The 26,295-nt window shown below is 74.0% G+C and overlaps 2 protein-coding genes across 4 annotated transcripts in view; one reads left to right on the top strand and one right to left on the bottom strand.

Moving 5' to 3' along the window:
* Nucleotides 1-84: 84 nt before the first annotated feature.
* On the top strand, nt 85-5,171 carry HPS6 (HPS6 biogenesis of lysosomal organelles complex 2 subunit 3). The gene has a single exon (XM_075934497.1). It carries the CDS (start codon nt 351-353, stop codon nt 2,703-2,705), a length of 2,355 nt encoding a protein of 784 aa, XP_075790612.1. The 5' UTR covers nt 85-350; the 3' UTR covers nt 2,706-5,171.
* A 2,567-nt stretch (nt 5,172-7,738) lies between these two features.
* LOC102444131 (prominin-1-A-like) overlaps nt 7,739-26,295 on the bottom strand; it is a 42,325-nt gene continuing 23,768 nt past the window's right edge. For all 3 annotated transcript variants that reach the window (XM_075934495.1, XM_075934494.1, XM_075934496.1), the window contains 14 exons: nt 23,591-23,743; nt 22,775-22,898; nt 21,221-21,312; nt 20,720-20,804; nt 16,652-16,795; nt 15,888-15,959; nt 15,616-15,708; nt 15,406-15,459; nt 13,856-13,936; nt 12,680-12,748; nt 12,308-12,397; nt 9,864-9,976; nt 8,977-9,000; nt 7,739-8,487 (listed from right to left, as the gene is read on the bottom strand). In XM_075934495.1, the coding sequence (XP_075790610.1) occupies nt 8,436-8,487; nt 8,977-9,000; nt 9,864-9,976; nt 12,308-12,397; nt 12,680-12,748; nt 13,856-13,936; nt 15,406-15,459; nt 15,616-15,708; nt 15,888-15,959; nt 16,652-16,795; nt 20,720-20,804; nt 21,221-21,312; nt 22,775-22,898; nt 23,591-23,743 (1,246 nt within the window). In that variant the 3' untranslated portion in view covers nt 7,739-8,435. The remainder of the gene's footprint in view (nt 8,488-8,976; nt 9,001-9,863; nt 9,977-12,307; nt 12,398-12,679; nt 12,749-13,855; nt 13,937-15,405; nt 15,460-15,615; nt 15,709-15,887; nt 15,960-16,651; nt 16,796-20,719; nt 20,805-21,220; nt 21,313-22,774; nt 22,899-23,590; nt 23,744-26,295) is intronic.

The raw sequence follows: 26,295 nt of genomic DNA, 5'->3' as shown, positions 1-26,295 counted from the left end.
AGGCTTGGGGAGAGCGCAGGGTGTGCGGGGGTTGGGGGGAGCGCAGGGTGTGCGGGGGTTGGGGGGAGCGCAGGGTGTGCGGGGGTTGGGGAGAGCGCAGGGTGTGCCGGGGTTGGGGGCTAGGTGAACGGGGGCTTGAGGAGCCCCCAAGGGTCTCAGGGTGTGTGGGAATTAGGGGGCTAGGTGAATGGGGCCGTGGGGAGCCCCCAAGGGACTTAAGGTGTGCGGGGGTTGGGGGAGCCCCCAAAGGAGTCAGGGTGCAAGGATCCTCCGGCAGCAGTGACCGCTCAGCAGCCGGGCCCCTCTCTGCCCTGCCTCATGCCTGGGGCGGCCGTGCCAGGCACCGGAAGATGAAGCGAGCTCGGACGCTGGGGCAGCTCTCGGATTTCAGTGACTTCGGCAGCAGCCGCCGGCTCCGGGAACTGCTGAGCCAGCGTGGGCCGGGCGAGGCGCCCAGCCAGGTCCAAAGCAGCCCGGATGGGCAGCACCTGCTGCTGCTCCTGCAGGGTCGGCCACAGGTACTCGCCTTCCAGCGCCTGGGCACCGGCGGTGGGGACCTGGAGAGGAGCTGGCAGCCGCCCCAGCCCCCTGTGGTGGGGCTGCTCTTCCTGCAGAGCCCTGGCGCGCTGACCCCCTGGGTGCTGGCCGTCGTCTGGGAGCAGGGCAGGACCGAGCTGTGGCGGTTCGTGCCCGCCCTGGGCTGGCAGCTGCAGCAGACCCTGGAGCTGTGCCACGGAGCCCGTGCTCGGATTGTTTCCATCTGCAGCCAGGGGGACAGCCTGGTCTGGTGCGAGGAGAGACCCCCCTCGAGTGCTCATCTGGACCCCGGCAGGGGGGCCTTCAGGTTCTGCATTTGCACCAGGGCTCTGGAGGTGGGGGAGCAAGAGGCCCGCCTGGGCGCCCTGAGCATCTTGGTGCACAACAGCCCCCAGTACCACGTCCTGGCCTCACCCCAGCATGTTTTCCTGGTGCCCACCGGTGCCGCCTGTGCCAGCATCTCCACGTTCCTGCTCATCTGGTGCCCACGGGAGACTAAAGTCACCATGGCAGCCCCCTCCCGAGCGTTCGTCCACAGCGAAGCCCTGCGCTCCGGCGACTTCAAGAAGCTCGTGCTTGGGTCCGTGGGTCTCCTGTTGTCCGCGGTGCCCCTGGACGTTCATGCGTGCGCCCTGTCCAGCTGCGGGGGGCTCCTGCTTCTCGGCTCGCACGGTGCCGTGCATCTGGTGCAGCCTGACGGGGCCTGGAGGCACGTCTGGGATGTGGAGGGCAGCCGCCTGGCCCGGGGAGAGCCCGTGCAGCTGACGGCCTTTGGCGGCACGCTGGCCTGCGTGCGGGCCGGGGTCCTGTACCTCGTTGACTTGGCCAGCGGGCGGCTGCTGGAGAAGACGCTCCTGGCCTCTAAGGAGGTGCATTTCCTGGCGTGCCCCCAGGGAGAGGCGGCGATCCGGCTCCTCACCCCCACCGGGATCTATCGCTGCAGCTTCTCCAGCCAGGAGGAGGGCAGCCGGCCTGAGCCCACGCTGGTGGAGATGGTCTTCGAGGAAGCCTGCAAGTTCTACCAGCGGCGGAGCCTGAGCGGCTCCCAGCTGACAGTGGAGAAGCTGAAGAAGGGGGATATGTTCCAGGCGCCCATCGCGCTCGCCTCCCTCCTGCAGCACAGCCTCTCCCCGGAGAAGGCAGCCAGAGGCCTCCCACAGACCTACGCCAAACTCCTGGGCTCCATGGGCGTGGATCTGCAGAGCTACCTGAGCCTGGAGCTCCTCAAGGCCTGCCTGGTGGGCGCCTCGGAGAGTGACGTTGACCGGTGCTGTGAGGAGCTGGTGGAGCAGGAGCTCGGCCGCCTCCTGCATGTGGACTTGGACCGGGAGAACCTGGCCTACGTGAACGCCGTCTTCCAGTCCTTCCCCCGCGCCGCCTGGAAAGCCATCCGGGGCAGCCTGCAGCTGCAGCAGAATGGAGACGGCCTCTTGGTGGCCAGGGCCACCCCGGAGATCTGGAAGAAGGTCTTGGGGGGGCCGGCCCCGCAGGGGGACATGGGCCCCAACGGGGCGCTCCCGCTCTTCGAGCTCATCTGCAGGTCCTTGCACCGCTTCAAGCCCCAGTGGCTGCCCCGCTTTGTGGTGCTGACCCAGCAGTACGTGGGCGCCTCCTGGCCGTACAAGGAGGGCCCCGAGGGCGGGGTGCCCCTCTACAAGAGGGCGCTGGCCGTGCTTCCCCGGCCGCGCCACGGCCCGGCCGGCGAGACGGAGATCGAGCTGCTGCTGTGCAGCGAGCGGCCCAACGCCGTCCTGCAAGCCGTGCAGCTCCTCATCCGCCTCCGCAGGTGGCCGCGGCTGGTGGAAGCGGCCGCCACCTTCTCCCGGCTCAGCCCGCTGCTCAACAAGGAGATCTTCACCGCCCTCCTGGCTCAGGTCGCCCAGCACCGGGAGCTGGACCCCTACCTGGCCAGCCTGTGGGAGCTGTGCCCAGCCGACCTGACAGCCTCCGAGGTTCTCGGCACCCTCCAGCAGCACCTCCCCGCCTCGCCGGGCGACCCGGCTCCCTTCTGTGCCGGGGGGGCCCCGCTCACCCTGGCCCTGCTGAAGCCGCTGCTGCACCGGGTGGCGCAGCACCAGTGTGCCCGGGACGAGCTCTACGCCGACGTCTTGCAGGGCTCCCCCTTCCCGCCGCCCACCCCCCCGCGGGAGCACAGGGCTGGGCCCTAGGCAGCCCCGGACACGGCGCTCCAGGGGGGCGCTGGCAGGACTCCCTTCTCGGACTGGAGCCCCAGTGACGCTGTGTGAAACGCCGGGGGGGCGGAATGGGAGCGACAGCCTGGGGGGGCGCTCCGCTCACTGAGCAGCACAGCCCAGCGGGGTGGGGGCGGCGAACCCCAACCTGCCCCATTCCCAAGGCAGTGCCCAGCAGCTCCAGAGAGGCACGGTTCACGGGTCGGCAGGCGGGGGGGAGCTGACCGGTCCCAGGGTGTCAGGGGGATTTTCACACTGAGGCAGTTTCCCTGGGGAAGGGGCCTGCCTGTGGGCGCCCGCCCGGCTTCCTCCCTCGAGCGCGGAGCCTGGGGCTGGCAGGGTCTTCGGTTGCCCCCCACTGGCCTGAAACTCCCCAGCTAGCGCTGCCCTGGGCTCGCCCAGGCCTCCCCAGCAGCTTTGCCCCTTCGCTGCCCTGGGCCCAGCCTGCCCTGTGGGTGCAGCTGCAGTGCAGGCAGCTAGACCGGGCCTGGCCGCTCCTGTTCCCAGCCCCTCTACCTTTGCCCTGGGCTCTGGCCTTGTCTCCGCCTTCTCGGAGCCAAAGGCGCTGGGTCCGGCTGCCTGGCCCGCCCCCTCCACCGCCACGTCCGCAGAGTGGCTGGGCAGCAGGACAGGGCCCTGGGCCCTCGCCCGGCCCTGCCCACAGCAGGGAAAGGCAGGTTCCTTCCGTCTGGAGACGCCAGCCCCCGGGGCAGCCTTGGCCGGGCAGGGGAGGTTGTCTGGAGTGCTGCCCAAGGGGGCTGGTTCTAGGGGGATGTAGACAGAAACCAGAGCTCCCCGAGTGTGTTTGAAACAGGAGCGGCACTGGGTTAAGCAGCGCTGAGTGGGGCGTGAGCGGGGAGAGGGGGCCTGGCTGTCCGACCCCCATGAACTCGGCTGGAGTTGGCCCCGCTGCCTGTGCGGAGGGGGGCAGCCCCCCGGGCAGGGAGCACGGCCAGGGGCAGCGCAGGGGGCTGCTGGCTGGTTGCCGATCCCGGCGGGCACTGACCTGTGGCCGCGGAGGAGCTGCCCGAGGCGGCAGGGGCAGAGAGGAGCCAGCTGGCTGCCTCGGGGTGCTGGGCGCGGGGCGCAGGCAGGCGGCTGGGTTCGGGCTGGCAGGGGCTCTTGATAGGCGCTGGGAGACAGGGTGTCCCCTGGAGTGGAGCCTTGCTGCTGGGCAGCCCCCCAGGCCAGAAAGCTGCTGCCGGTCCCAGTGCCCAGCTGGGTCGGACACGGGGTGCGAGAGGGGGTGGTGTGGGGCGTGCCTGTCCCCCAAGCCCTGCGGCTCCACGGCCCTGATCCGCTCCGGGGCCGCAGGGGTGACTGCCGGCCTGGCCCCTTCTGCCCCGCTCCGGTGCTCACACCCCAGCTGCCTGGAGCACACAGGGGCTTGGCTGCTGTTTTAAGGGGGTGGGGGAAGCAGGCGCGGTGCCAGCCGGCCCCTCTCGGCCCGTCCCCGGGCGTGTCCGAGGGCCCGTGGGGTTGCACCAGGCAGGCGCTGGCTCTGCATGCCGCCGGCGGGCGCTGCCCCACTCTGCAATATTAAATGGTGTTTAACGACTGCCTGTCTCCTGTCTCGCCCTGGGGCCGGGCTGCGGGGGGGCGCCCGGCCCTAGTGCCTGCGGCTGCGGAAAGCCCCCGGAGCAGCTGCACGGGGAAGAGGAACTGCTGCTCGGCTTGCTCTCCCTGCAGCCCTGTGCCCCCAGGCCGGGGGGGGGGGGCAGCTGCTGGGCCTGGGGCAGAGGGGAAGTGGGACGTGCTGGTGGCGGGCGCAGGGAGGGCCGGCTCAGCTGGCTGCCCCTCTGGGCTGCAGGGCCAGGCTGGGGCACAGCAGGCGGGGAAGGGAGGCTGGCGGGTTTAGGACAGGAAGTGAATGGGGAGAATTGAATGGCGTGAGCAGCCCCGGGGGGGAGGGGGGAGATGTTTTCCGGCCGGGGGCTGGGCTCCGGGTTAAGGGTGCACTGAAAAGGCAGCGCCGCGGCCGCAGTGCTCCAGGCTGTAGGGCCAGCGGCTGGCCTGGGCCCGTGCGTTTCGCTCAGCACGTCAGCCCCAGGAAGTGCCGGGGCAAGGCCCTGGACGGGCCCGGGTAACGCAATAGCCACGTGACCGTGGCTGGGGGGGGGAACAGGTAGCACCCCCCCCGTTCCCTGTCAGTCGGGGGGGTGATTGTCCCTGAGCAGGAAACGGGGGTTCACTGCCAGGCTTCCCCGTCCCCCCTCTGGAGCCTGGCTCGGGACATCCCTGCTGCTTCGGGGGAAGGGGAACCCCCCAGTGGGGGGGCTGAGTGTGCTGCCTGCTGCTTTCACCAGCGCCCAGGCTTTGCCACAGCCCTGCGGGCATCCCCTCCAAGCCACCCCCCCTCCATGGGGCTGCTGCACCCAGCTGGGGGGGCCGGAGCGCCGCGCTCCCCTCCCCCGGCCGTGGGGCTGGGCCAGCAGGGAAGGGGCCTGGCTGCAGTTGGCACAGGGCTGTTTGGACGACTTGGACCTGCTTGTTGGCAGGTCTGTGCCCCCCCCCCCCCCCACAGGGCGGCCGCCTGGCCCAGGAGAGCCCAGGCAGGGAAGGGGGCAGTGTGGCTACCGGGCACCCCCTGTCCCAGGGGCGCGGCTCTGAGTGGCAGGCTGGCTGGGGGGGGGGGAGCGAAGGCAGAGCCCAGGCAGGGAAGGGGGCAGTGGCACCCCCTGCCCCAGGGGCGCGGCTCTGAGTGGCAGGCTGGCTGGGGGGGGGAGCGAAGGCAGAGCCCAGGCAGGGAAGGGGGCAGTGTGGCTACAGGGCACCCCCTGCCCCAGGGGCGCGGCTCTGAGTGGCAGGCTGGCTGGGGGGGGAGGAGCGAAGGCAGAGCCCAGGCAGGGAAGGGGGCAGTGTGGCTACAGGGCACCCCCTGCCCCAGGGGCGCGGCTCTGAGTGGCAGGCTGGCTGGGGGGGGGAGCGAAGGCAGAGCCCAGGCAGGGAAGGGGGCAGTGTGGCTACCTGGCACCCCCTGCCCCAGGGGCGCGGCTCTGAGTGGCAGGCTGGCTGGGGGGGGGGAGCGAAGGCAGAGCCCAGGCAGGGAAGGGGGCAGTGTGGCTACAGGGCACCCCCTGTCCCGGGGGCGTGGCTCTGAGTGGCAGGCTGGCTGGGGGGGGGGAGCGAAGGCAGAGCCCAGGCAGGGAAGGGGGCAGTGTGGCTACGGGGCACCCCCTGTCCCGGGGGCGTGGCTCTGAGTGGCAGGCTGGCCGGGGGGGGGGGGAGCGAAGGCAGAGCCCAGGCAGGGAAGGGGGCAGTGTGGCTACAGGGCACCCCTTGCCCCGGGGGCGCGGCTCTGAGTGGCAGGCTGGCTGGGGGGGGGGAGCGAAGGCAGAACCCAGGCAGGGAAGGGGGCAGTGTGGCTACCTGGCACCCCCTGTCCCGGGGGCGCGGCTCTGAGTGGCAGGCTGGCCGGGGGGGGGGGGAGCGAAGGCAGAGCCCGGGCAGGGAAGGGGGCAGTGTGGCTACAGGGCACCCCTTGCCCCGGGGGCGCGGCTCTGAGTGGCAGGCTGGCCGGGGGGGGGGCGGGGAGCGAAGGCAGAACCCAGGCAGGGAAGGGGGCAGTGTGGCTACAGGGCACCCCTTGCCCCGGGGGCGCGGCTCTGAGTGGCAGGCTGGCCGGGGGGGGGGGGGGGGGACAGAAGGCAGAGCCCGGGCAGGGAAGGGGGCAGTGTGGCTACAGGGCACCCCCTGTCCCGGGGGCGTGGCTCTGAGTGGCAGGCTGGCCGGGGGGGGGGGGAGCGAAGGCAGAGCCCGGGCAGGGAAGGGGGCAGTTGTGGCTACAGGGCACCCCTTGCCCCGGGGGCGTGGCTCTGAGTGGCAGGCTGGCCGGGGGGGGGGGGAGCGAAGGCAGAGCCCAGGCAGGGAAGGGGGCAGTGTGGCTACGGGGCACCCCCTGTCCCGGGGGCGTGGCTCTGAGTGGCAGGCTGGCCGGGGGGGGGGGGGAGCGAAGGCAGAACCCAGGCAGGGAAGGGGGCAGTGTGGCTACAGGGCACCCCTTGCCCCGGGGGCGTGGCTCTGAGTGGCAGGCTGGCCGGGGGGGGGGGGAGCGAAGGCAGAACCCAGGCAGGGAGAGCCCGGCCCAGTCTGCGCCCACGTGCACCTGGGTGGCTAGCGGCTCTGGGTGCTGGGCTAGTCCCTTCAGCCTGGCCCAGCCGGCCCGGTGGTCGGTTTCATGCCCCTCGGCAGGTCGGGGCTCGCCAAGGTGGCCTGGGGGTGGGGCAAGGCAGGCAGACTCCCCCCGACCCTTCCTGCCCCCTAAGCCAGGGGCGGCCCAGAGGCACCTGAGGCCAAGGCTGCAGGGGAAGGGGCAAAGGGGCCAGATGCAGCTCTGGGGAGGGCAGTGGGGGTGGGGGTGGGGCTGGTGCACTGGGCCGGGGGGGGGGGGTGGAGGGTGGGGCTGCTCCCCATGTCCCGGGAGCTGTTGCCTCGCCCGCTCCCAGCCACGGCCCCCGGGGTGGCAGGCCGCTGCCCCAGGCCTTGCTCTCCCGCCGGTTCCTGCTCGGGCGGCCTGGCCGGGGGACCCCAGCGACGGGGCTGGGCCAGCCAGGGCCCCTGCTGGCTTAGACCCGGCGGGCCCCTGTGGGTCCCTGGGGGCCGGAGGCTCCGTGACGGCGAGGCCGGCCGCTGCCCTCTCTCACGCGGGCCCCCGCCAAGCAGAACCCAGCCCCCCGGGGTGCCCGCCCCACGCGGCTCACCACAGGCGTTTCCCGCTGCCCAGCACAGCCCCGGGGGTGGCTGGCTTCACGTGGGCCGGGCCTGCCCCCCAGTCCTGCCCTGCGGGGAGCGCTGTGTTGCCCCCACTCTGTACTGGCAGGGGAACCCCCCCCGGGTCGGGAGAGTGCAGGGCCATGGCAGGGAGGGGTGGCCCGTTAGAGCACCAGGCCTGGGCTGAGGTGCCCCCTGTGCGTCAAGGGGGCCCCGCTAGCCCCTTGCCCCCCCCACACTAGGCCTGGAGGCCAGGCTGCCCCAGGCCCCTTTGCCCGGCTCACGGAGGGACGCGCACGGCTGCAGCACCCGCTTTATTGGCTCCCCGCCCTACAGAAATAAATAAACGCTCCGCTGCCCGCGGGGTGGCCAGAGCTAGGAGCCCCCCGGGCCAGGCTGGCCGGGACACGGGCGCAAGGCCAGGGCCGAGTCCTGCGGGGCCCCTCAGAGCTCTGCCCCCTCCCGCCCCGCTGCGGGGGCCGCGTGTGGGCCTGCGCTTGCCGCCGGAGGCCAGCCCGAGCCAGCGCCAGCCCCCCCCCCGCTGCGCCCAGGGCCGCGACCGGGAGGGCGAAGGGACGGGGACGCCGGCTTGGCTGAGCCACGGCCACAGGCAGGCTGCGGTTGGCACAGGCGCCCGCCCCCACACGGAGCGAGGGGGGCAGCCCACCCAGAGCCCTTCTGTCAGGGCTGGGCCCTGCCCCTAGAGCAGGAATCCCAGCCTTCATGTGCAGCTCCCAGCAACCCCCATGGTGCCTAGGGGGAGGGTGCCAGGTGGGGCCCCCCCCACTGTCTCCCTGCGGGGGGGCTCTGGGGTTGTGGAGCAGCGCGGGGTCTATGGAACACGACATAGCCAAGGGGCCGGCGCCCAACCAGGGAAGGCTTGTGATTGGCTGAGCACGTAGATTCCGGCGGCGCTGGGGGAGGGGGTGCAGCGGGTTGGCTGGGTCAGCCCACGGGCCGGGCGGAAGAGTCCAGGTCTGCGCGGGGGCGGGGCCGCTACTGCCTCGTCTCCACGCGGGGGATTTTGAACTGCGTTGTGGACGAAGCCCTGCAAAGCCAAGCACGGGGCGGGTCAGGCCCTCCGCGGGCGGGGGGCAGGCGGGGTATCCCGGCCCCCGGGGGGCACAGGCCTGGCCCGGGCAGCCTGCAGCCTCCATGAACGGTGCCTGTGAGCCGCGGGGACAGCCCGGAGAGCCCGGCGGGGCCGATCCACAGGTCCTGGGGCCCTCCCCCGAAGCGGACATCTGCCCCCCACCCCCTGCTGCCCAGGGCATGGCCCCCCCACATCCCTGGGATGGCGTCCGGCCTCACCCCTTGTGCCCCCCGCTCAGCCCCACCCAGGAATGTACGTCTCCAGGGCCTCCTCGTCGCTCCTGGGGGAGAGGGGCAGGCGGTCAGTGGGGGTGGGCACATGCCCCCGTCCCACCCCCCACGCAGGCCAGCTGGTCTGTGCAGAGCAGCCCCCCCTCCCCCACGCAGCATCCGCCTGTGGCCCCGTCCTGCCCCCCACGCAGGCCAGCCCCACCCAGGTACTTACATCTCCAGGGCCTCCTGGTCACTGCTGGGGGAGAGAGGCAGGCGGTCAGTGGGGGTGGGCATGTGCCCCCATCCCGCCCCATGCAGGCCAGCAGGGCTGTGCAGAGCAGCCCCCCAGCCCCCACGCAGCATCCGCCTGCACTGTCCAACCCGGCCTGGGGCGGGGGGGGTTGGGGTCCGGTTGGGCAGGAGCCAGGCAGATGGGCTGGGCTGGAGGGACCTGGCTGGGCGTCTCACCGCTCGGGGCTGGGCTGGAGGGCCCTGGCCTCCCCCTGCACAGACCCCCATGCGCCCTGGGCCCCAGCAGCAACATCCCCCCACCATGCACATGGGCCAGAACCAGCACCCGCTGGGCCCACGGGGGCAGTGAGGGCTGGGGCGTGCCGGTCGCAGCTGGTGCCCCCGCAGGTGCCGAGAAGGGAGGGGAGTCCAGCCCTCGAGATCCCTGGCCCGCCCTCTCCTCACCCCAAGCAGGGGCAAGGGGGCAGGGCAGGGTTGATCCAGGCCCAGGGCCAGCCGAGGGGTTCTGGTTCTCCCCCGGCGGGCGCGGGCGCAGGGGAAGGGACCCGGGAGGACGTGAAGCTGGCAGGGCCTGGACACCCCACGTCTCCGGGGCCTCCCCACATGTCCGGGGGTTCCCTGATGCCTGGGCAGTGAGCGGCAGGGTGTGAACGGGCCACCCTCCCACAGCCCTTTCCCACCACAGCTGTGGGGCTGGACCCAGGCCCCATAAGCCCAGTGCCGCTGGGGGGCAGCACGGGGCCAGGTGAATTCACTGCCTGCGCCAAGGCAGAGGGTGGGGCCGGGCCTGGCGGGTGGGGGTTGGCTCCGGGGCTGGGGGTAACCGGGGGGGCGGTCGGGGGGCTCGGCGGGGGGGGGGCTCCTTACTCGTAGACGTCGGCCGTCTCCATGCGCCGGTAGAACTTGGCGAGCCGCACGGCCAGGACGATGCTGGGGAGCAGGGAGATGGTGCACCAGCCCAGGCTGAACCAGAAGCCGTTCTGGGCAGGGGAGAGGCCAGGAGCCGTCAGCGCCGCAAACCTGCCCCCCAAAGTCCCCCTGCTGCCCACACCCCCCAGCTCCTGCAAACCTGCCCCCCAACTCCCCCCCACTGCCCACAGGCCCCCAGCTCCCGCAAACCTGCCCCCCAACACCCCCCGCTGCCCACAGGCCCCCAGCTCCCGCAAACCTGCCCCCCAACACCCCCCGCTGCCCACAGCCCCCCAGCTCCCGCAAACCTGCCCCCCAAAACCCCCCACTGCCCACAGCCCCCCAGCTCCCGCAAACCTGCCCCCCAATACCCCCCGCTGCCCACAGCCCCCCAGCTCCCACAAACCTGCCCCCAACGCCCCCTGCTGCCCACAGCCCCCAGCTCCCACAAACCTGCCCCCCAATGTCCCCCTGCTGCCCACACCCCCCAGCTCCCGCAAACCTGCCCCCCAATGTCCCCCCGCTGCCCACAGGCCCCCAGCTCCCGCAAACCTGCCCCCCAATGTCCCCCCGCTGCCCACAGGCCCCCAGCTCCTGCAAACCTGCCCCCCAATGTCCCCCCGCTGCCCACAGGCCCCCAGCTCCCGCAAACCTGCCCCCCAATGTCCCCCTGCTGCTCACACCCCCCAGCTCCTGCAAACCTGCCCCCCAACTCCCCCCCACTGCCCACAGGCCCCCAGCTCCCGCAAACCTGCCCCCCAACACCCCCCGCTGCCCACAGCCCCCCAGATCCCGCAAACCTGCCCCCCAACACCCCCCACTGCCCACAGCCCCCCAGCTCCCACAAACCTGCCCCCAACGCCCCCTGCTGCCCACAGCCCCCCAGCTCCCACAAACCTGCCCCCCAATGCTCCCCCGCTGCCCACAGCCCCCAGCTCCCACAAACCTGCCCCCAACGCCCCCCTGCTGCCCACAGCCCGCCAGCTCCCGCAAACCTGCCCCCCAACGCCCCCCCGCTGCCCACAGCCCCCCAGCTCCCGCAAACCTGCCCCCCAACGCCCCCCACTGCCCACAGCCCCCCAGCTCCCGCAAACCTGCCCCCCAACTTCCCCCCGCTGCCCACAGCCCCCAGCTCCCACAAACCTGCCCCCCAATGCCTCCCCGCTGCCCACACCCCCCCAGCTCCCGCAAACCTGCCCCCCAATGCTCCCCCGCTGCCCACACCCCCCCAGCTCCCGCAAACCTGCCCCCCAACGCCTCCCCCCGCTGCCCACACCCACAGCTCCCGCAAACCTGCCCCCCAACGCCTCCCCGCTGCCCACAGCCCCCAGCTCCCGCAAACCTGCCCCCCAAAGCCTCCCCGCTGCCCACAGCCCCCCAGCTCCCGCAAACCTGCCCCCCAATGCCTCCCCGCTGCCCACAGCCCCCCAGCTCCCGCAAACCTGGCCCCCAATGCCCCCCCGCTGCCCACAGCCCCCCAGCTCCCGCAAACCTGCCCCCCAATGCCTCCCCGCTGCCCACAGCTCCCCAGCTCCCGCAAACCTGCCCCCCAATGCCCCCCCGCTGCCCACAGCCCCCCAGCTCCCGCAAACCTGCCCCCCAATGCTCCCCCGCTGCCCACACCCACAGCTCCCGCAAACCTGCCCCCCAATGCCCCCCCGCTGCCCACACCCACAGCTCCCGCAAACCTGCCCCCCAATGCCCCCCCGCTGCCCACACCCCCCAGCTCCCGCAAACCTGCCCCCCAATGTCCCCCCGCTGCCCACACCCCCCAGCTCCCGCAAACCTGCCCCCCAATGCCTCCCCGCTGCCCACACCCCCCAGCTCCCGCAAACCTGCCCCCCAATGCCTCCCCGCTGCCCACACCCACAGCTCCTGCAAACCTGCCCCCCAATGCTCCCCCGCTGCCCACAGCCCCCCAGCTCCCGCAAACCTGCCCCCCAATGCCCCCCCGCTGCCCACACCCCCCCAGCTCCCGCAAACCTGCCCCCCAATGCCCCCCCGCTGCCCACACACCCCCAGCTCCCGCAAACCTGCCCCCAATGCCTCCCCGCTGCCCACACCCACAGCTCCCGCAAACCTGCCCCCCAATGCTCCCCCGCTGCCCGCAGCCCCCCAGCTCCCGCAAACCTGCCCCCCAATGCTCCCCCGCTGCCCGCAGCCCCCCAGCTCCCGCAAACCTGCCCCCCAATGCTCCCCCACTGCCCACAGCCCCCCAGCTCCCGCAAACCTGCCCCCAAAGCCCCCCCGCCCACAGCCCCCCAGCTCCCGCAAACCTGCCCCCCAATGCCTCCCTGCTGCCTACAGCCCGAGCTCCCACAATCCTGCCCCCCAACGCCCCCCACAGCCCACACACCACCAGCTCCCACAAACCTGCCCCCAACATCCCCGCTGCCCCTCACCAGGGAGTCCACGATGTAACTGCAGGCGACGATCCCAGCCACGTCCACGGTCCTGGCCACGCGGCCGCAGCGCCCCACCTGTCCCTTCAGCTAGAGACAGGACACGGCTCATCAGCGCCCCATTGGCATGGGCCCGCCTGCCTCTCCCCTGCCCGTCCCACCCACCCCCCCGCCACCAGGCAGGGAGCCCCCCACGGGGTCAGCCCGCCCCAAGGGAGAGAGAGCACCCCGCGGGCAGAGCTCACGGCACGCCCAGGGCAGGGCCCGGCCTCGCTCAGTGCTTCAGTGTCCCCAATAGGGGTGAGAAGCCCAGCCAGCCCCGCCCGCAGGCACAGGGGCAGGGCGGTGCCCCCGGGTCGGGGCGTCACTCACCGTGCTCTTCGCCCAGGCGATGTAGGACTGGAAGTAGCCCAGCAGCGTCTGCAGAAAGGCCCGGCTCTCCTGCGGGGGGCACAGGGGTGAGACGCTGCCCTCAGGGCTGGTGGCTGGGAGCGGGGGGGGGGGTGGAGTAAGAGCAGCTGGTGTCCCCCACGGATTGGGGGGCAGGATCCCCCGCCCCATGGGCTCATGTCTGTGCTGGGATGGGGACAGCTCGGTGCCAGACGCCCACATCCCCACGCCAGGGCGTCCGAACCCCACCCAGCACCCTGTCCCTGGGCGCCCCCCTCCCCGCCTTGGGGGTGCATGGGAGGCGTTTGGGGACCCCCAGCCCTTCCTCCCAGTGCCCTGTCCCCGGGCACCCCCCTCCCCGCCCTGGGGGTGCATGGGAGGCGTTTGGGGAGCCCCCAGCCCTTCCTCCCAGCGCCCTGTCCCCGGGCGCCCCCCTCCCCACCCTGGGGGTGCATGGGAGGCGTTTGGGGACCCCCCAGCCCTTCCTCCCAGCGCCCTGTCCCCGGGCGCCCCCCTCCACACCCTGGGGGGGCATGGGAGGCATCTGGGGACCCCCCAGCCCTTCCTCCCAGTGCAATGTCCCCGAGCACCCCCCTCCCCACCCTGGGGGTGCATGGGAGGCGTTTGGGGAGCCCCCAGCCCTTCCTCCCGGCAACCTGTCCCCGGGCGCCCCCCCTCCGCACCCTGGGGGGGCATGGGAGGCATCTGGGGACCCCCAGCCCTTCCTCCCAGTGCAATGTCCCCGGGCGCCCCCCTCCCCACCCTGGGGGTGCATGGGAGGCGTTTGGGGACCCCCCAGCCCTTCCTCCCAGCGCCCTGTCCCCGGGCGCCCCCCTCCGCACCCTGGGGGGGCATGGGAGGCATCTGGGGACCCCCAGCCCTTCCTCCCAGTGCAATGTCCCCGGGCGCCCCCCTCCCCACCCTGGGGGTGCATGGGAGGCGTTTGGGGACCCCCCAGCCCTTCCTCCCAGCGCCCTGTCCCCGGGCGCCCCCCTCCGCACCCTGGGGGGGCATGGGAGGCATCTGGGGACCCCCAGCCCTTCCTCCCGGCGACCTGCCGCGCAGCCCTGCCAGAGGGCAGGGTCCCCAGAAGCCAGGGGGCGTTCGCCGGGGGCCTCCTCCCCGTGGGGCCCGGGGCCGGGGGGCAGCGCAGCTCACGTTCCGGACGACGTCCGCAGCCCTGCTGTCCAGGAAGGTCTGCGCAGCAGCGACGCTCTGCAGCGTGGCGTTGATCCGCGCCTGGGGGAGAGCAGGGTGGGACCAGCGGCCCAGCGGGGAGCCCAGCGGGGACGCAGACACCCCAGAGCCGCCCACCAGCTGCTCTGCAGGGGGCTGAGGCAAAGCACAGACCCTCCTCCCCGCCAGCCCCGGGGCCATCACTCCCGCCCCCCAGATCCTGCCCCCAGCCCTGCCGGTGCCCCTCACTCCCGCCCCCCCAGCCCCTGCCCCCAGCCCTACCGGTGCCCCTCACTCCCGCCCCCCAGCCCCTGCCCCCCAGCCCTGCCGGTGCCCCTCACTCCCGCCCCCCAGCTCCTGCCCCCAGCCCTGCCGGTGCCCCTCACTCCCGCCCCCCAGCTCCTGCCCCCAGCCCGGCCGGTGCCCCTCACTCCCGCCCCCCCAGCCCCTGCCCCCAGCCCTACCGGTGCCCCTCACTCCCACCCCCAGCCCCTGCCCCCCAGCCCTGCCGGTGCCCCTCACTCCCGCCCCCCAGCTCCTGCCCCCAGCCCTGCCGGTGCCCCTCACTCCCGACCCCCAGCCCCTGCCCCCAGCCCTGCCGGTGCCCCTCACTCCCGCCCCCCAGGCCCTGCCCCCCAGCCCGGCCGGTGCCCCTCACTCCCGCCCCCCAGCCCCTGCCCCCCAGCCCGGCCGGTGCCCCTCACTCCCGCCCCCCAGCCCCTGCCCCCCAGCCCGGCCGGTGCCCCTCACTCCCGCCCGCCAGCCCCTGCCCCCCAGCCCTGCCGGTGCCCCTCACTCCCGCCCCCCAGCCCCTGCCCCCAGCCCTGCCGGTGCCCCTCACTCCCGCCCCTCAGCCCCTGCCCCCCAGCCCTGCCGGTGCCCCTTACTCCCGCCCCCCAGCCCCTGCCCCCCAGCCCGGCCGGTGCCCCTCACTCCCGCCCCCCAGCCCCTGCCCCCCAGCCCGGCCGGTGCCCCTCACTCCCGCCCGCCAGCCCCTGCCCCCCAGCCCTGCCGGTGCCCCTCACTCCCGCCCCCCAGCCCCTGCCCCCAGCCCTGCCGGTGCCCCTCACTCCCGCCCCTCAGCCCCTGCCCCCCAGCCCTGCCGGTGCCCCTCACTCCCACCCCCAGCCCCTGCCCCCAGCCCTGCCGGTGCCCCTCACTCCCGCCCCTCAGCCCCTGCCCCCCAGCCCTGCCAGTGCCCCTCACTCCCGCCCCCAGCCCCTGCTCCCCTTTCTGTGATCTCAGCCCTGGGTGGATCAGTGGGTCTCTGTGGGACCAGGCTGGGCACTAGCCCCCCCCCCCAGCAGGCTGGTTGCTGCAGCTGGTGGATCGGGTCCCCCTTTCAGAGCCAGCTCTTCCCACCCGGCTTGGGGGTGTCCCTGGGAGGCAGCGCCCCCTCCTGGCCGCTAGCAGAATTGCAGGGGGAGTAAGAGGTCAGTGCCAGGACAGGAGCCACTGGGCCGCCCATCACGGCCCGCGACCGCCCAGCCCCTGCCAGGGCAAGGCAGCCTCCCCCTGCCCGCGCTGCTTACCGGGAGCTGGGGGGTCGCTGCCTGCAGGATCCAGATGCTGCCGTTCAGGGCTTGCTGGGGACGGAGAGGCGGGGGGTTAGAGAGGGGAGGGGACTAGCCGGGGTCCCTGCCCCTCTGGGACCCTGCAAGCGAGGGGGCCAAGGGCTCCCCCCGCCGCTGCCCTCTGCCCCCAGCTCCAGCCGGGGAGGGGCCGCGTCCGGGGTCACTCACCATCTCCGGGGGGTAGAGCGCCTGGATCTGCCCGTCCATGTCTCTCAGGTCAGCGGCTTCCTGCTTCAGCTCCATCCTCAAGGTCAGGTTGTCCTGAGCCGGGGCAGAGAGTCAGAGGCGCCCGCGGGCCAGGGCCGGGCGGGGAGGGGAGGGCAGGGCCAGACGGGCTGGCCCCGGAGGGACCCGCGGAGCGACATGCAAAGGCCAGTGACCCAGGGAGCCCACGCCCAGCGCGGGGGGGGGGGCGCGGTTCGGGGCCCAGCCGCACTCACCGTGGCGTTGGCCAACCCCTCCAGCTGCAGCGCCAGGGGCAGCAGGTCCCGCTGCGTCACCTTCCTGGCCAGCTGGCAGAGGAGAGATGGGGTCAGCTGGGGGGCGAGGCAAGGAGGGGAGCTGGGGGGCAAATGGCCACGTGGCCAGTGGGGGGGGAGCAGCGGGGTCCAGAGCACCGGCCCTGAGACCTGGGAAGGCACGCAGAGCCCAGCCCCGCCCCGCCCCCCGGCTCAGCCCCTGCCCCCTGCCCCTACCCCTTCTCCTGCTGCCCAGCCTCTGCCCCACATGGGAGGGGGAGGAACCCTGGGGCGGAAGAAGCCCCCACTGGCCGCTGGGGCCCGGTCTGGGGCGCTGCCCTGGGAAGGCAGGGACATGGCCTAGCAGCAGGCTGGGGCCATGCGACCCCCTGGAAACACCCCGACGTAGAGACCCCCAGATCCCACAACCGCCCCCCACGAGATCCCGCCGACAGCCTGAGCCAGGCTCCCAGCTCCCCTCCCTCACCGCCACAGCCCCCCCCCCAGCTCCCCTTCCCTGCCCCCACCGCCACGGCCCCCCCCAGCTCCCCTCCCCCGCCGCCACAGCCCCCCCCTCAGCTCCCCTTCCCTGCCCCCACGGTCCCTCCCAGCTCCCCTCCCCCCACCGCCACGGCCTCCCCCAGCTCCCCTCCCCCACCGCCACAGCCACCCCAACTCCCCTCCCCCCACTGCCACAGCCCCCCCCCAGCTCCCCTCCCTCGCCACCACAGCCCCCCCCAGCTGACCTGCTGCAGGGTGCCGGTGAAGTTGAGCTGCAGGCCGGAGGTGCTGATGTCCGAGAGCAGCTGCTTCTGGCTCTGGCTCAGGAAGGTGACGGGGCTCAGGCTGATGTTCAGCTGCTCGAAGGCCGCGGTGATCTCCCCGGTGTACTGTGGGGCCGGGGGGTGTGAGGGGCCGGGGCTGCCAAGCACAGCCGGGCACGTCCCCTCTCCCCCTCCCCCCCTCCCCGCTGGGCCGGTCCGCTCCCCCCCCCCCCGCCGAGCCGGTCCCCGCTCCCCCCCCGCCGAGCCGGTCCCCGCTCCCCCCCCCGCCGAGCCGGTCCCCGCTCCCCCCCCCCGCCGAGCCGGTCCCCTCTCCCCACTCGGCACCGTGCACGCCCCTTGCCGGGCCGGTCCCCACTCCCCGCCAGGCACCGTGCACAGCCGGTCCCATCTCACACTCCCCGCTGGGCACAGCCAGTCCCATCTCACACTCCCCGCCGGGCACCGCGCACAGCCGGTCCCATCTCACACTCCCCGCCGGGCACAGCCAGTCCCATCTCACACTCCCCGCTGGGCACAGCCAGTCCCATCTCACACTCCCCGCCGGGCACCGCGCACAGCCGGTCCCATCTCACACTCCCCGCCGGGCACAGCCAGTCCCATCTCACACTCCCCGCCGGGCACCGCACACAGCCGGTCCCATCTCACACTCCCCGCCGGGTACAGCCGGTCCCTTCTCACACTCCCCGCCGGGCACTGCGCACAGCCGGTCCCATCTCACACTCCCCGCCGGGTACAGCCGGTCCCTTCTCACACTCCCCGCCGGGTACAGCCGGTCCCTTCTCACACTCCCCGCCGGGCACTGCGCACAGCCGGTCCCATCTCACACTCCCCGCCGGGTACAGCCGGTCCCTTCTCACACTCCCCGCCGGGCACTGCGCACAGCCGGTCCCATCTCACACTCCCCGCCGGGTACAGCCGGTCCCATCTCACACTCCCCGCCGGGTACAGCCGGTCCCTTCTCACACTCCCCGCCGGGCACCGCACACAGCCGGTCCCATCTCACACTCCCCGCCGGGTACAGCCGGTCCCTTCTCACACTCCCCGCCGGGCACTGCGCACAGCCAGTCCCATCTCACACTCCCCGCCGGGCACCGCGCACAGCCGGTCCCATCTCACACTCCCCGCCGGGCACAGCCAGTCCCATCTCACACTCCCCGCCGGGCACCGCACACAGCCGGTCCCATCTCACACTCCCCGCCGGGCACAGCCGGTCCCTTCTCACACTCCCCGCCGGGCACTGCGCACAGCCGGTCCCATCTCACACTCCCCACCGGGCACAGCCGGTCCCATCTCACACTCCCCACCGCGCACAGCCGGTCCCATCTCACACTCCCCGCCGGGCACCGCGCACAGCCGGTCCCATCTCACACTCCCCACCGGGCACAGCCGGTCCCTTCTCACACTCCCCGCCGGGCACCGCGCACAGCCGGTCCCTTCTCACACTCCCCGCCGGGCACCGTGCACAGCCGGTCCCATCTCACACTCCCCGCCGGGCACCGCGCACAGCCGGTCCCTTCTCACACTCCCCGCCGGGCACCGTGCACAGCCGGTCCCATCTCACACTCCCCGCCGGGCACCGCGCACAGCCGGTCCCATGTCACACTCCCCGCTGGGCACCGCGCACAGCCGGTCCCATCTCACACTCCCCAACGGGCACCGCGCACAGCTGGTCCCATCTCACACTCCCCAACGGGCACCGCGCACAGCCGGTCCCCGCCCCCCGCTGGGCACAGCCGGTCCCATCTCACACTCCCCGCCGGGCACCGCGCACAGCCGGTCCCATCTCACACTCCCCGCCAGGTACAGCCGGTCCCATCTCACACTCCCCGCCGGGCACTGCGCACAGCCGGTCCCATCTCACACTCCCCGCCGGGTACAGCCGGTCCCATCTCACACTCCCCAACGGGCACCGGGCACAGCCGGTCCCATCTCACACTCCCCGCCGGGTACAGCCGGTCCCATCTCACACTCCCCAACGGGCACCGGGCACAGCCGGTCCCATCTCACACTCCCCAATGGGCACCGCGCACAGCCGGTCCCATCTCACACTCCCCGCCGGGTACAGCCGGTCCCATCTCACACTCCCCAACGGGCACCGCGCACAGCCGGTCCCCACCCCCCGCCGGGCACAGCCGGTCCCATCTCACACTCCCCAATGGGCACCGCGCACAGCCGGTCCCATCTCACACTCCCCGCCGGGCACAGCCAGTCCCATCTCACACTCCCCGCTGGGCACAGCCAGTCCCATCTCACACTCCCCGCCGGGCACCGCGCACAGCCGGTCCCATCTCACACTCCCCGCCGGGCACAGCCAGTCCCATCTCACACTCCCCGCCGGGCACCGCACACAGCCGGTCCCATCTCACACTCCCCGCCGGGTACAGCCGGTCCCTTCTCACACTCCCCGCCGGGCACTGCGCACAGCCGGTCCCATCTCACACTCCCCGCCGGGTACAGCCGGTCCCTTCTCACACTCCCCGCCGGGTACAGCCGGTCCCTTCTCACACTCCCCGCCGGGCACTGCGCACAGCCGGTCCCATCTCACACTCCCCGCCGGGTACAGCCGGTCCCTTCTCACACTCCCCGCCGGGCACTGCGCACAGCCGGTCCCATCTCACACTCCCCGCCGGGTACAGCCGGTCCCATCTCACACTCCCCGCCGGGTACAGCCGGTCCCTTCTCACACTCCCCGCCGGGCACCGCACACAGCCGGTCCCATCTCACACTCCCCGCCGGGTACAGCCGGTCCCTTCTCACACTCCCCGCCGGGCACTGCGCACAGCCAGTCCCATCTCACACTCCCCGCCGGGCACCGCGCACAGCCGGTCCCATCTCACACTCCCCGCCGGGCACAGCCAGTCCCATCTCACACTCCCCACCGGGCACCGCACACAGCCGGTCCCATCTCACACTCCCCGCCGGGCACAGCCGGTCCCTTCTCACACTCCCCGCCGGGCACTGCGCACAGCCGGTCCCATCTCACACTCCCCACCGGGCACAGCCGGTCCCATCTCACACTCCCCACCGCGCACAGCCGGTCCCATCTCACACTCCCCGCCGGGCACCGCGCACAGCCGGTCCCATCTCACACTCCCCACCGGGCACAGCCGGTCCCTTCTCACACTCCCCGCCGGGCACCGCGCACAGCCGGTCCCTTCTCACACTCCCCGCCGGGCACCGTGCACAGCCGGTCCCATCTCACACTCCCCGCCGGGCACCGCGCACAGCCGGTCCCTTCTCACACTCCCCGCCGGGCACCGTGCACAGCCGGTCCCATCTCACACTCCCCGCCGGGCACCGCGCACAGCCGGTCCCATGTCACACTCCCCGCTGGGCACCGCGCACAGCCGGTCCCATCTCACACTCCCCAACGGGCACCGCGCACAGCTGGTCCCATCTCACACTCCCCAACGGGCACCGCGCACAGCCGGTCCCCGCCCCCCGCTGGGCACAGCCGGTCCCATCTCACACTCCCCGCCGGGCACCGCGCACAGCCGGTCCCATCTCACACTCCCCGCCAGGTACAGCCGGTCCCATCTCACACTCCCCGCCGGGCACTGCGCACAGCCGGTCCCATCTCACACTCCCCGCCGGGTACAGCCGGTCCCATCTCACACTCCCCAACGGGCACCGGGCACAGCCGGTCCCATCTCACACTCCCCGCCGGGTACAGCCGGTCCCATCTCACACTCCCCAACGGGCACCGGGCACAGCCGGTCCCATCTCACACTCCCCGCCGGGCACCGCGCACAGCCGGTCCCATCTCACACTCCCCAATGGGCACCGCGCACAGCCGGTCCCATCTCACACTCCCCGCCGGGTACAGCCGGTCCCATCTCACACTCCCCAACGGGCACCGCGCACAGCCGGTCCCCACCCCCCGCCGGGCACAGCCGGTCCCATCTCACACTCCCCAATGGGCACCGCGCACAGCCGGTCCCATCTCACACTCCCCGCCAGGTACAGCCGGTCCCATCTCACACTCCCCAATGGGCACAGCCGGGCCGGTCCCGCGTGGCCCACACTCACCTGGCTGATGTTCAGGAGCTGGTCCAGGGAAACAGCCTTGTCCAGCTGCAGGGTGCTCCACAGGGGCTGGTCGTGCTGGCAGTTGCTGCAGGGGGAGGGCAGAGCTAAGGGCAGGGCAGGGGGCTAGTGGGGGCTGGTGGGTGCCAGCTGGGGACACCCCTGTCGGCAGAGCAGGCGCTGGGTCCAGCCCATGCCCAGGGCAGGCGGGGTGCAACCAGGGCCTGCCACTCCCACAGGCTGTGGGGAGGCTCCCCATGTGACCAGCGGGATCCCCCCATCACGTGGGCACCCAGGGTCCTGCACCCAATGGGCCATGCCCCACCCTGTGCACAGGCAACCCGGCAGCACCGTAGGGGCCTCATGCCGTCCCACTCCACAGCTGGTGTCCTTCCTGGGGAGATGAGAATCACCCCGTCCCATGTGCAGAGAGGGAAACCGAGGCATGGGGCGGGGGGGGTCCCAGGAGGCGCTGGCTCACGGACCGGCCGGGCTGGCACTGACTTGTACACTCCGGAGAGGGTCACCGTCCCGCCGGGCAGCCCCAGCATCTCTGACAGGTTGAAGCTCCCGGCCAGGCCTGAGGTCTCCAGTGACTGGAAGCAGAGGGAGAAGGGTTGAGAAGGAAACTTCCCCAGGCTGCAGTGAGCCAGCCCCGAGCACCCTAGCGGGGCAGCGCCAGCAGTGGGGGGCCGGGGGGGCAGCGCCAGCAGCGGGGGGGCCGGGGGGTCAGCGCCAGCAGCGAGGGGCCGGGGGCCGGGGGCAGCGCCAGCAGCGGGGGGCCGGGGGGGCAGCGCCAGCAGCGGGGGGCCGGGGGCCGGGGGGCAGCGCCAGCAGCGAGGGGCCGGGGGCCGGGGGGCCGGGGGGCAGCGCCAGCAGTGGGGGGCCGGGGGCCGGGGGCCGGGGGGCAGCGCCAGCAGCGGGGGGCCGGGGGCCAGGGGGGCAGCGCCAGCAGCAAGGGGCCGGGGGCCGGGGGGCAGCGCCAGCAGCGAGGGGCCGGGGGCCGGGGGGCAGCGCCAGCAGCGGGGGACCGGGGGCCGGGGGCAGCGCCAGCAGCGGGGGACCGGGGGCCGGGGGCAGCGCCAGCAGCGAGGGGCCGGGGGCAGCGCCAGCAGTGGGGGACCGGGGGCCGGGGGCCGGGGGGCAGCGCCAGCAGTGGGGGACCGGGGGCCGGGGGCCGGGGGGCAGCGCCAGCAGCGAGGGGCCGGGGGGCCGGGGGGCAGCGCCAGCAGTGGGGGACCGGGGGCCGGGGGCCCGGGGGGCAGCGCCAGCAGCGAGGGGCCGGGGGCCGGGGGGCAGCGCCAGCAGTGGGAGACCGGGGGCCGGGGGGCAGCGCCAGCAGCGGGGGACCGGGGGCCGGGGGGCAGCGCCAGCAGCGAGGGGCCGGGGGCCGGGGGGCAGCGCCAGCAGCGAGGGGCCGGGGGCCGGGGGGCAGCGCCAGCAGCGAGGGGCCGGGGGCCGGGGGGCAGCGCCAGCAGCGAGGGGCCGGGGGCCGGGGGGGCAGCGCCAGCAGCGGGGGGCCGGGGGCCGGGGGGGCAGCGCCAGCAGCGAGGGGCCGGGGGCCGGGGGGGCAGCGCCAGCAGCGGGGGGCCGGGGGCCGGGGGGGGCAGCGCCAGCAGCGAGGGGCCGGGGGCCGGGGGGGCAGCGCCAGCAGCGGGGGGCCGGGGGCCGGGGGGGCAGCGCCAGCAGCGAGGGGCCGGGGGCCGGGGGCAGCGCCAGCAGCGGGGGGGCCGGGGGCCGGGGGCAGCGCCAGCAGTGGGAGACCGGGGGCCGGGGGGGCAGCGCCAGCAGCGGGGGGCCGGGGGCCGGGGGGGCAGCGCCAGCAGCGAGGGGCCGGGGGCCGGGGGGGCAGCGCCAGCAGCGGGGGGCCGGGGGCCGGGGGGGCAGCGCCAGCAGCGAGGGGCCGGGGGCCGGGGGGGCAGCGCCAGCAGCGGGGGGCCGGGGGCCAGGGGCCGGGGGGCAGCGCCAGCAGTGGGGGACCGGGGGCCGGGGGCAGCGCCAGCAGCGGGGGGGCCGGGGGCCAGGGGCCGGGGGCCGGGGGCCGGGCCGAGCTCTCACCTGCAGGAGCTGCCGGCTGTGCCAGGGCTGGCAGACCAGGGTGTAGGCGTTGCCGCCCAGCAGGAAGCTCACCAGCACCAGCAGCATCAGCAGCCAGGAGAAGAGGAAGCTGAATCCGACCCCCCTGCAAAAGCAACCGGAGCCGTGAGCTCCCCTGGGGCCTGTCACCCCATGCAGAGACCCCGGGAAACCTGGCCCGGCGGGGGAGGGGTGTGTGTGACTGAGCACCCCCCTCTCACTACGGACGGCCTCTCCCCCGCCCCGCCAGCCCAGACCCCCCGGTGACGGCCTCTCCCCCGCCCCGCCAGGCCAGACCCCCCGGTGACGGCCTCTCCCCCGCCCCGCCAGCCCAGACCCCCCCGGTGACGGCCTCTCCCCCGCCCCGCCAGCCCAGACCCCCCGGTGACGGCCTCTCCCCCGCCCCGCCAGCCCAGACCCCCCCGGTGACGGCCTCTCCCCCGCCCCGCCAGCCCAGACCCCCCGGTGACGGCCTCTCCCCCGCCCCACCAGCCCAGACCCCCCGGTGACGGCCTCTCCCCCGCCCCGCCAGCCCAGACCCCCCGGTGACGGCCTCTCCCCCGCCCCGCCAGCCCAGACCCCCCGGTGACGGCCTCTCCCCCGCCCCGCCAGCCCAGACCCCCCGGTGACGGCCTCTCCCCCGCCCCACCAGCCCAGACCCCCCGGTGACGGCCTCTCCCCCGCCCCGCCAGCCCAGACCCCCCGGTGACGGCCTCTCCCCCGCCCCGCCAGCCCAGACCCCCCGGTGACCGCCTCTCCCCCGCCCCGCCAGCCCCTCGGCGCAGCCCCTGTGCTCACGCCAGGAAGGCCTGCCCGCCGGAGTTGGAGAGGCAGCTGCGCTCGATGGGCAGCACCGCCGGCTGCAGCCCCACGGCCCCCAGCGCCAGGCCCAGCAGGTTGCACAAGACGACGCACAGCACCAGGCAGCAGAGGCAGACGCCCACGATCCACCTGTGGGGAGATGGGAGAGGAGTCCAGGGGCCAGCCGGGGGCCCTGCCCCAGGGGGCACAGCGGGCCAGGCACGTGTGAGCTGGGGGAACAGCGGGACGGGCGCGTGTGAGCTGGGGGCACAGCGGGACGGGCGCGTGTGAGCTGGGGGCACAACGGGACGGGCGCGTGTGAGCTGGGGGCACAGCGGGACGGGCGCGTGTGAGCTGGGGGCACAGCGGGACGGGCGCGTGTGAGCTGGGGGCACAACGGGACGGGCGCGTGTGAGCTGGGGGCACAGCAGGACGGGCGCGTGTGAGCTGGGGGCACAGCGGGACGGGCGCGTGTGAGCTGGGGGCACAGCGGGACGGGCGCGTGTGAGCTGGGGGCACAACGGGACGGGCGCGTGTGAGCTGGGGGCACAGCAGGACGGGCGCGTGTGAGCTGGGGGCACAACGGGACGGGCGCGTGTGAGCTGGGGGCACAGCAGGACGGGCGCGTGTGAGCTGGGGGCACCAGCGGGACGGGCGCGTGTGAGCTGGGGGCACAGCGGGACGGGCGCGTGTGAGCTGGGGGCACAACGGGACGGGCGCGTGTGAGCTGGGGGCACAGCAGGACGGGCGCGTGTGAGCTGGGGGCACAGCGGGACGGGCGCGTGTGAGCTGGGGGCACAACGGGACGGGCGCGTGTGAGCTGGGGGCACAGCAGGACGGGCGCGTGTGAGCTGGGGGCACAGCGGGACGGGCGCGTGTGAGCTGGGGGCACAGCAGGACGGGCGCGTGTGAGCTGGGGGCACAGCGGGACGGGGGCGTGTGAGCTGGGGGCACCAGGGGGCCGGGCGCGTGTGAGTTGGGGGCACAGCAGGACGGGCGCGTGTGAGCTGGGGGCACCAGGGGGCCGGGCGCGTGTGAGTTGGGGGCACAGCGGGACGGGCGCGTGTGAGCTGGGGGCACCAGCGGGACGGGCGCGTGTGAGCTGGGGGCACAGCAGGACGGGCGCGTGTGAGCTGGGGGCACCAGCGGGACGGGCGCGTGTGAGCTGGGGGCACCAGGGGGCCGGGCGCGTGTGAGCTGGGGACACAGCAGGACGGGCGCGTGTGAGCTGGGGGCACAGTGGGACGGGCGCGTGTGAGCTGGGGGCACAGCGGGACAGGGGATGGGTGCGTGTGAGCTGTGGGCACAGCGGGACAGGGGATGGGCGCGTGTGAGCTGGGGGCACGAGCAGGACAGGGGATGGGCGCGTGTGAGCTGGGGGCACGAGCGGGACAGGGGATGGGCGCGTGTGAGCTGGGGGCACAGCGGGACAGGGGATGGGCGCGTGTGAGCTGGGGGCACAGCGGGACAGGGGATGGGCGCGTGTGAGCTGGGGGCACGAGCAGGACAGGGGATGGGCGCGTGTGAGCTGGTGGCACGAGCGGGACAGGGGATGGGCGCGTGTGAGCTGGGGGCACAGCGGGACAGGGGATGGGCGCGTGTGAGCTGGGGGCACGAGCAGGACAGGGGATGGGCGCGTGTGAGCTGGGGACACAGCAGGACAGGGGATGGGCGCGTGTGAGCTGTGGGCACAGCGGGACAGGGGATGGGCGCGTGTGAGCTGGGGGCACGAGCAGGACAGGGGATGGGCGCGTGTGAGCTGGGGGCACGAGCAGGACAGGGGACGGGCGCGTGTGAGCTGGGGGCACCAGCGGGACGGGCGCGTGTGAGCTGGGGACACAGCAGGACGGGCGCGTGTGAGCTGGGGGCACAGTGGGACGGGCGCGTGTGAGCTGGGGGCACAGCGGGACAGGGGATGGGTGCGTGTGAGCTGTGGGCACAGCGGGACAGGGGATGGGCGCGTGTGAGCTGGGGGCACGAGCAGGACAGGGGATGGGCGCGTGTGAGCTGGGGACACAGCAGGACAGGGGATGGGCGCGTGTGAGCTGTGGGCACAGCGGGACAGGGGATGGGCGCGTGTGAGCTGGGGGCACGAGCAGGACAGGGGATGGGCGCGTGTGAGCTGGGGGCACGAGCAGGACAGGGGATGGGCGCGTGTGAGCTGGGGGCACGAGCAGGACAGGGGATGGGCGCGTGTGAGCTGGGGGCACGAGCGGGACAGGGGATGGGTGCGTGTGAGCTGGGGGCACGAGCGGGACAGGGGATGGGCGCGTGTGAGCTGGGGGCACGAGCAGGACAGGGGATGGGCGCGTGTGAGCTGGGGGCACGAGCAGGACAGGGGATGGGCGCGTGTGAGCTGGGGGCACGAGCGGGACAGGGGATGGGCGCGTGTGAGCTGGGGGCACGAGCAGGACAGGGGATGGGCGCGTGTGAGCTGGGGGCACGAGCAGGACAGGGGATGGGCGCGTGTGAGCTGGGGGCACAGCGGGACAGGGGATGGGCGCGTGTGAGCTGGGGGCACGAGCAGGACAGGGGATGGGCGCGTGTGAGCTGGGGGCACGAGCAGGACAGGGGATGGGCGCGTGTGAGCTGGGGGCACAGCGGGACAGGGGATGGGCGCGTGTGAGCTGGGGGCACGAGCGGGACAGGGGATGGGCGCGTGTGAGCTGGGGGTACAGCAGGACAGGGGATGGGCGCGTGTG

The sequence above is a fragment of the Pelodiscus sinensis genome, chromosome 8, assembly GCF_049634645.1.
Source record: "Pelodiscus sinensis isolate JC-2024 chromosome 8, ASM4963464v1, whole genome shotgun sequence".
In the NCBI taxonomy this organism is placed as follows: domain Eukaryota; kingdom Metazoa; phylum Chordata; order Testudines; family Trionychidae; genus Pelodiscus; species Pelodiscus sinensis.
The sequence above is the reverse complement of the archived record's forward strand: the minus strand, read 5'-3'. Positions and strand labels throughout refer to the sequence as shown.

Excerpts from the sequence above, each read along its gene's own strand:
- HPS6 (XM_075934497.1), top strand. The coding sequence starts at position 351 with ATGAAGCGAGCTCGGACGCTGGGGCAGCTCTCGGATTTCAGTGACTTC.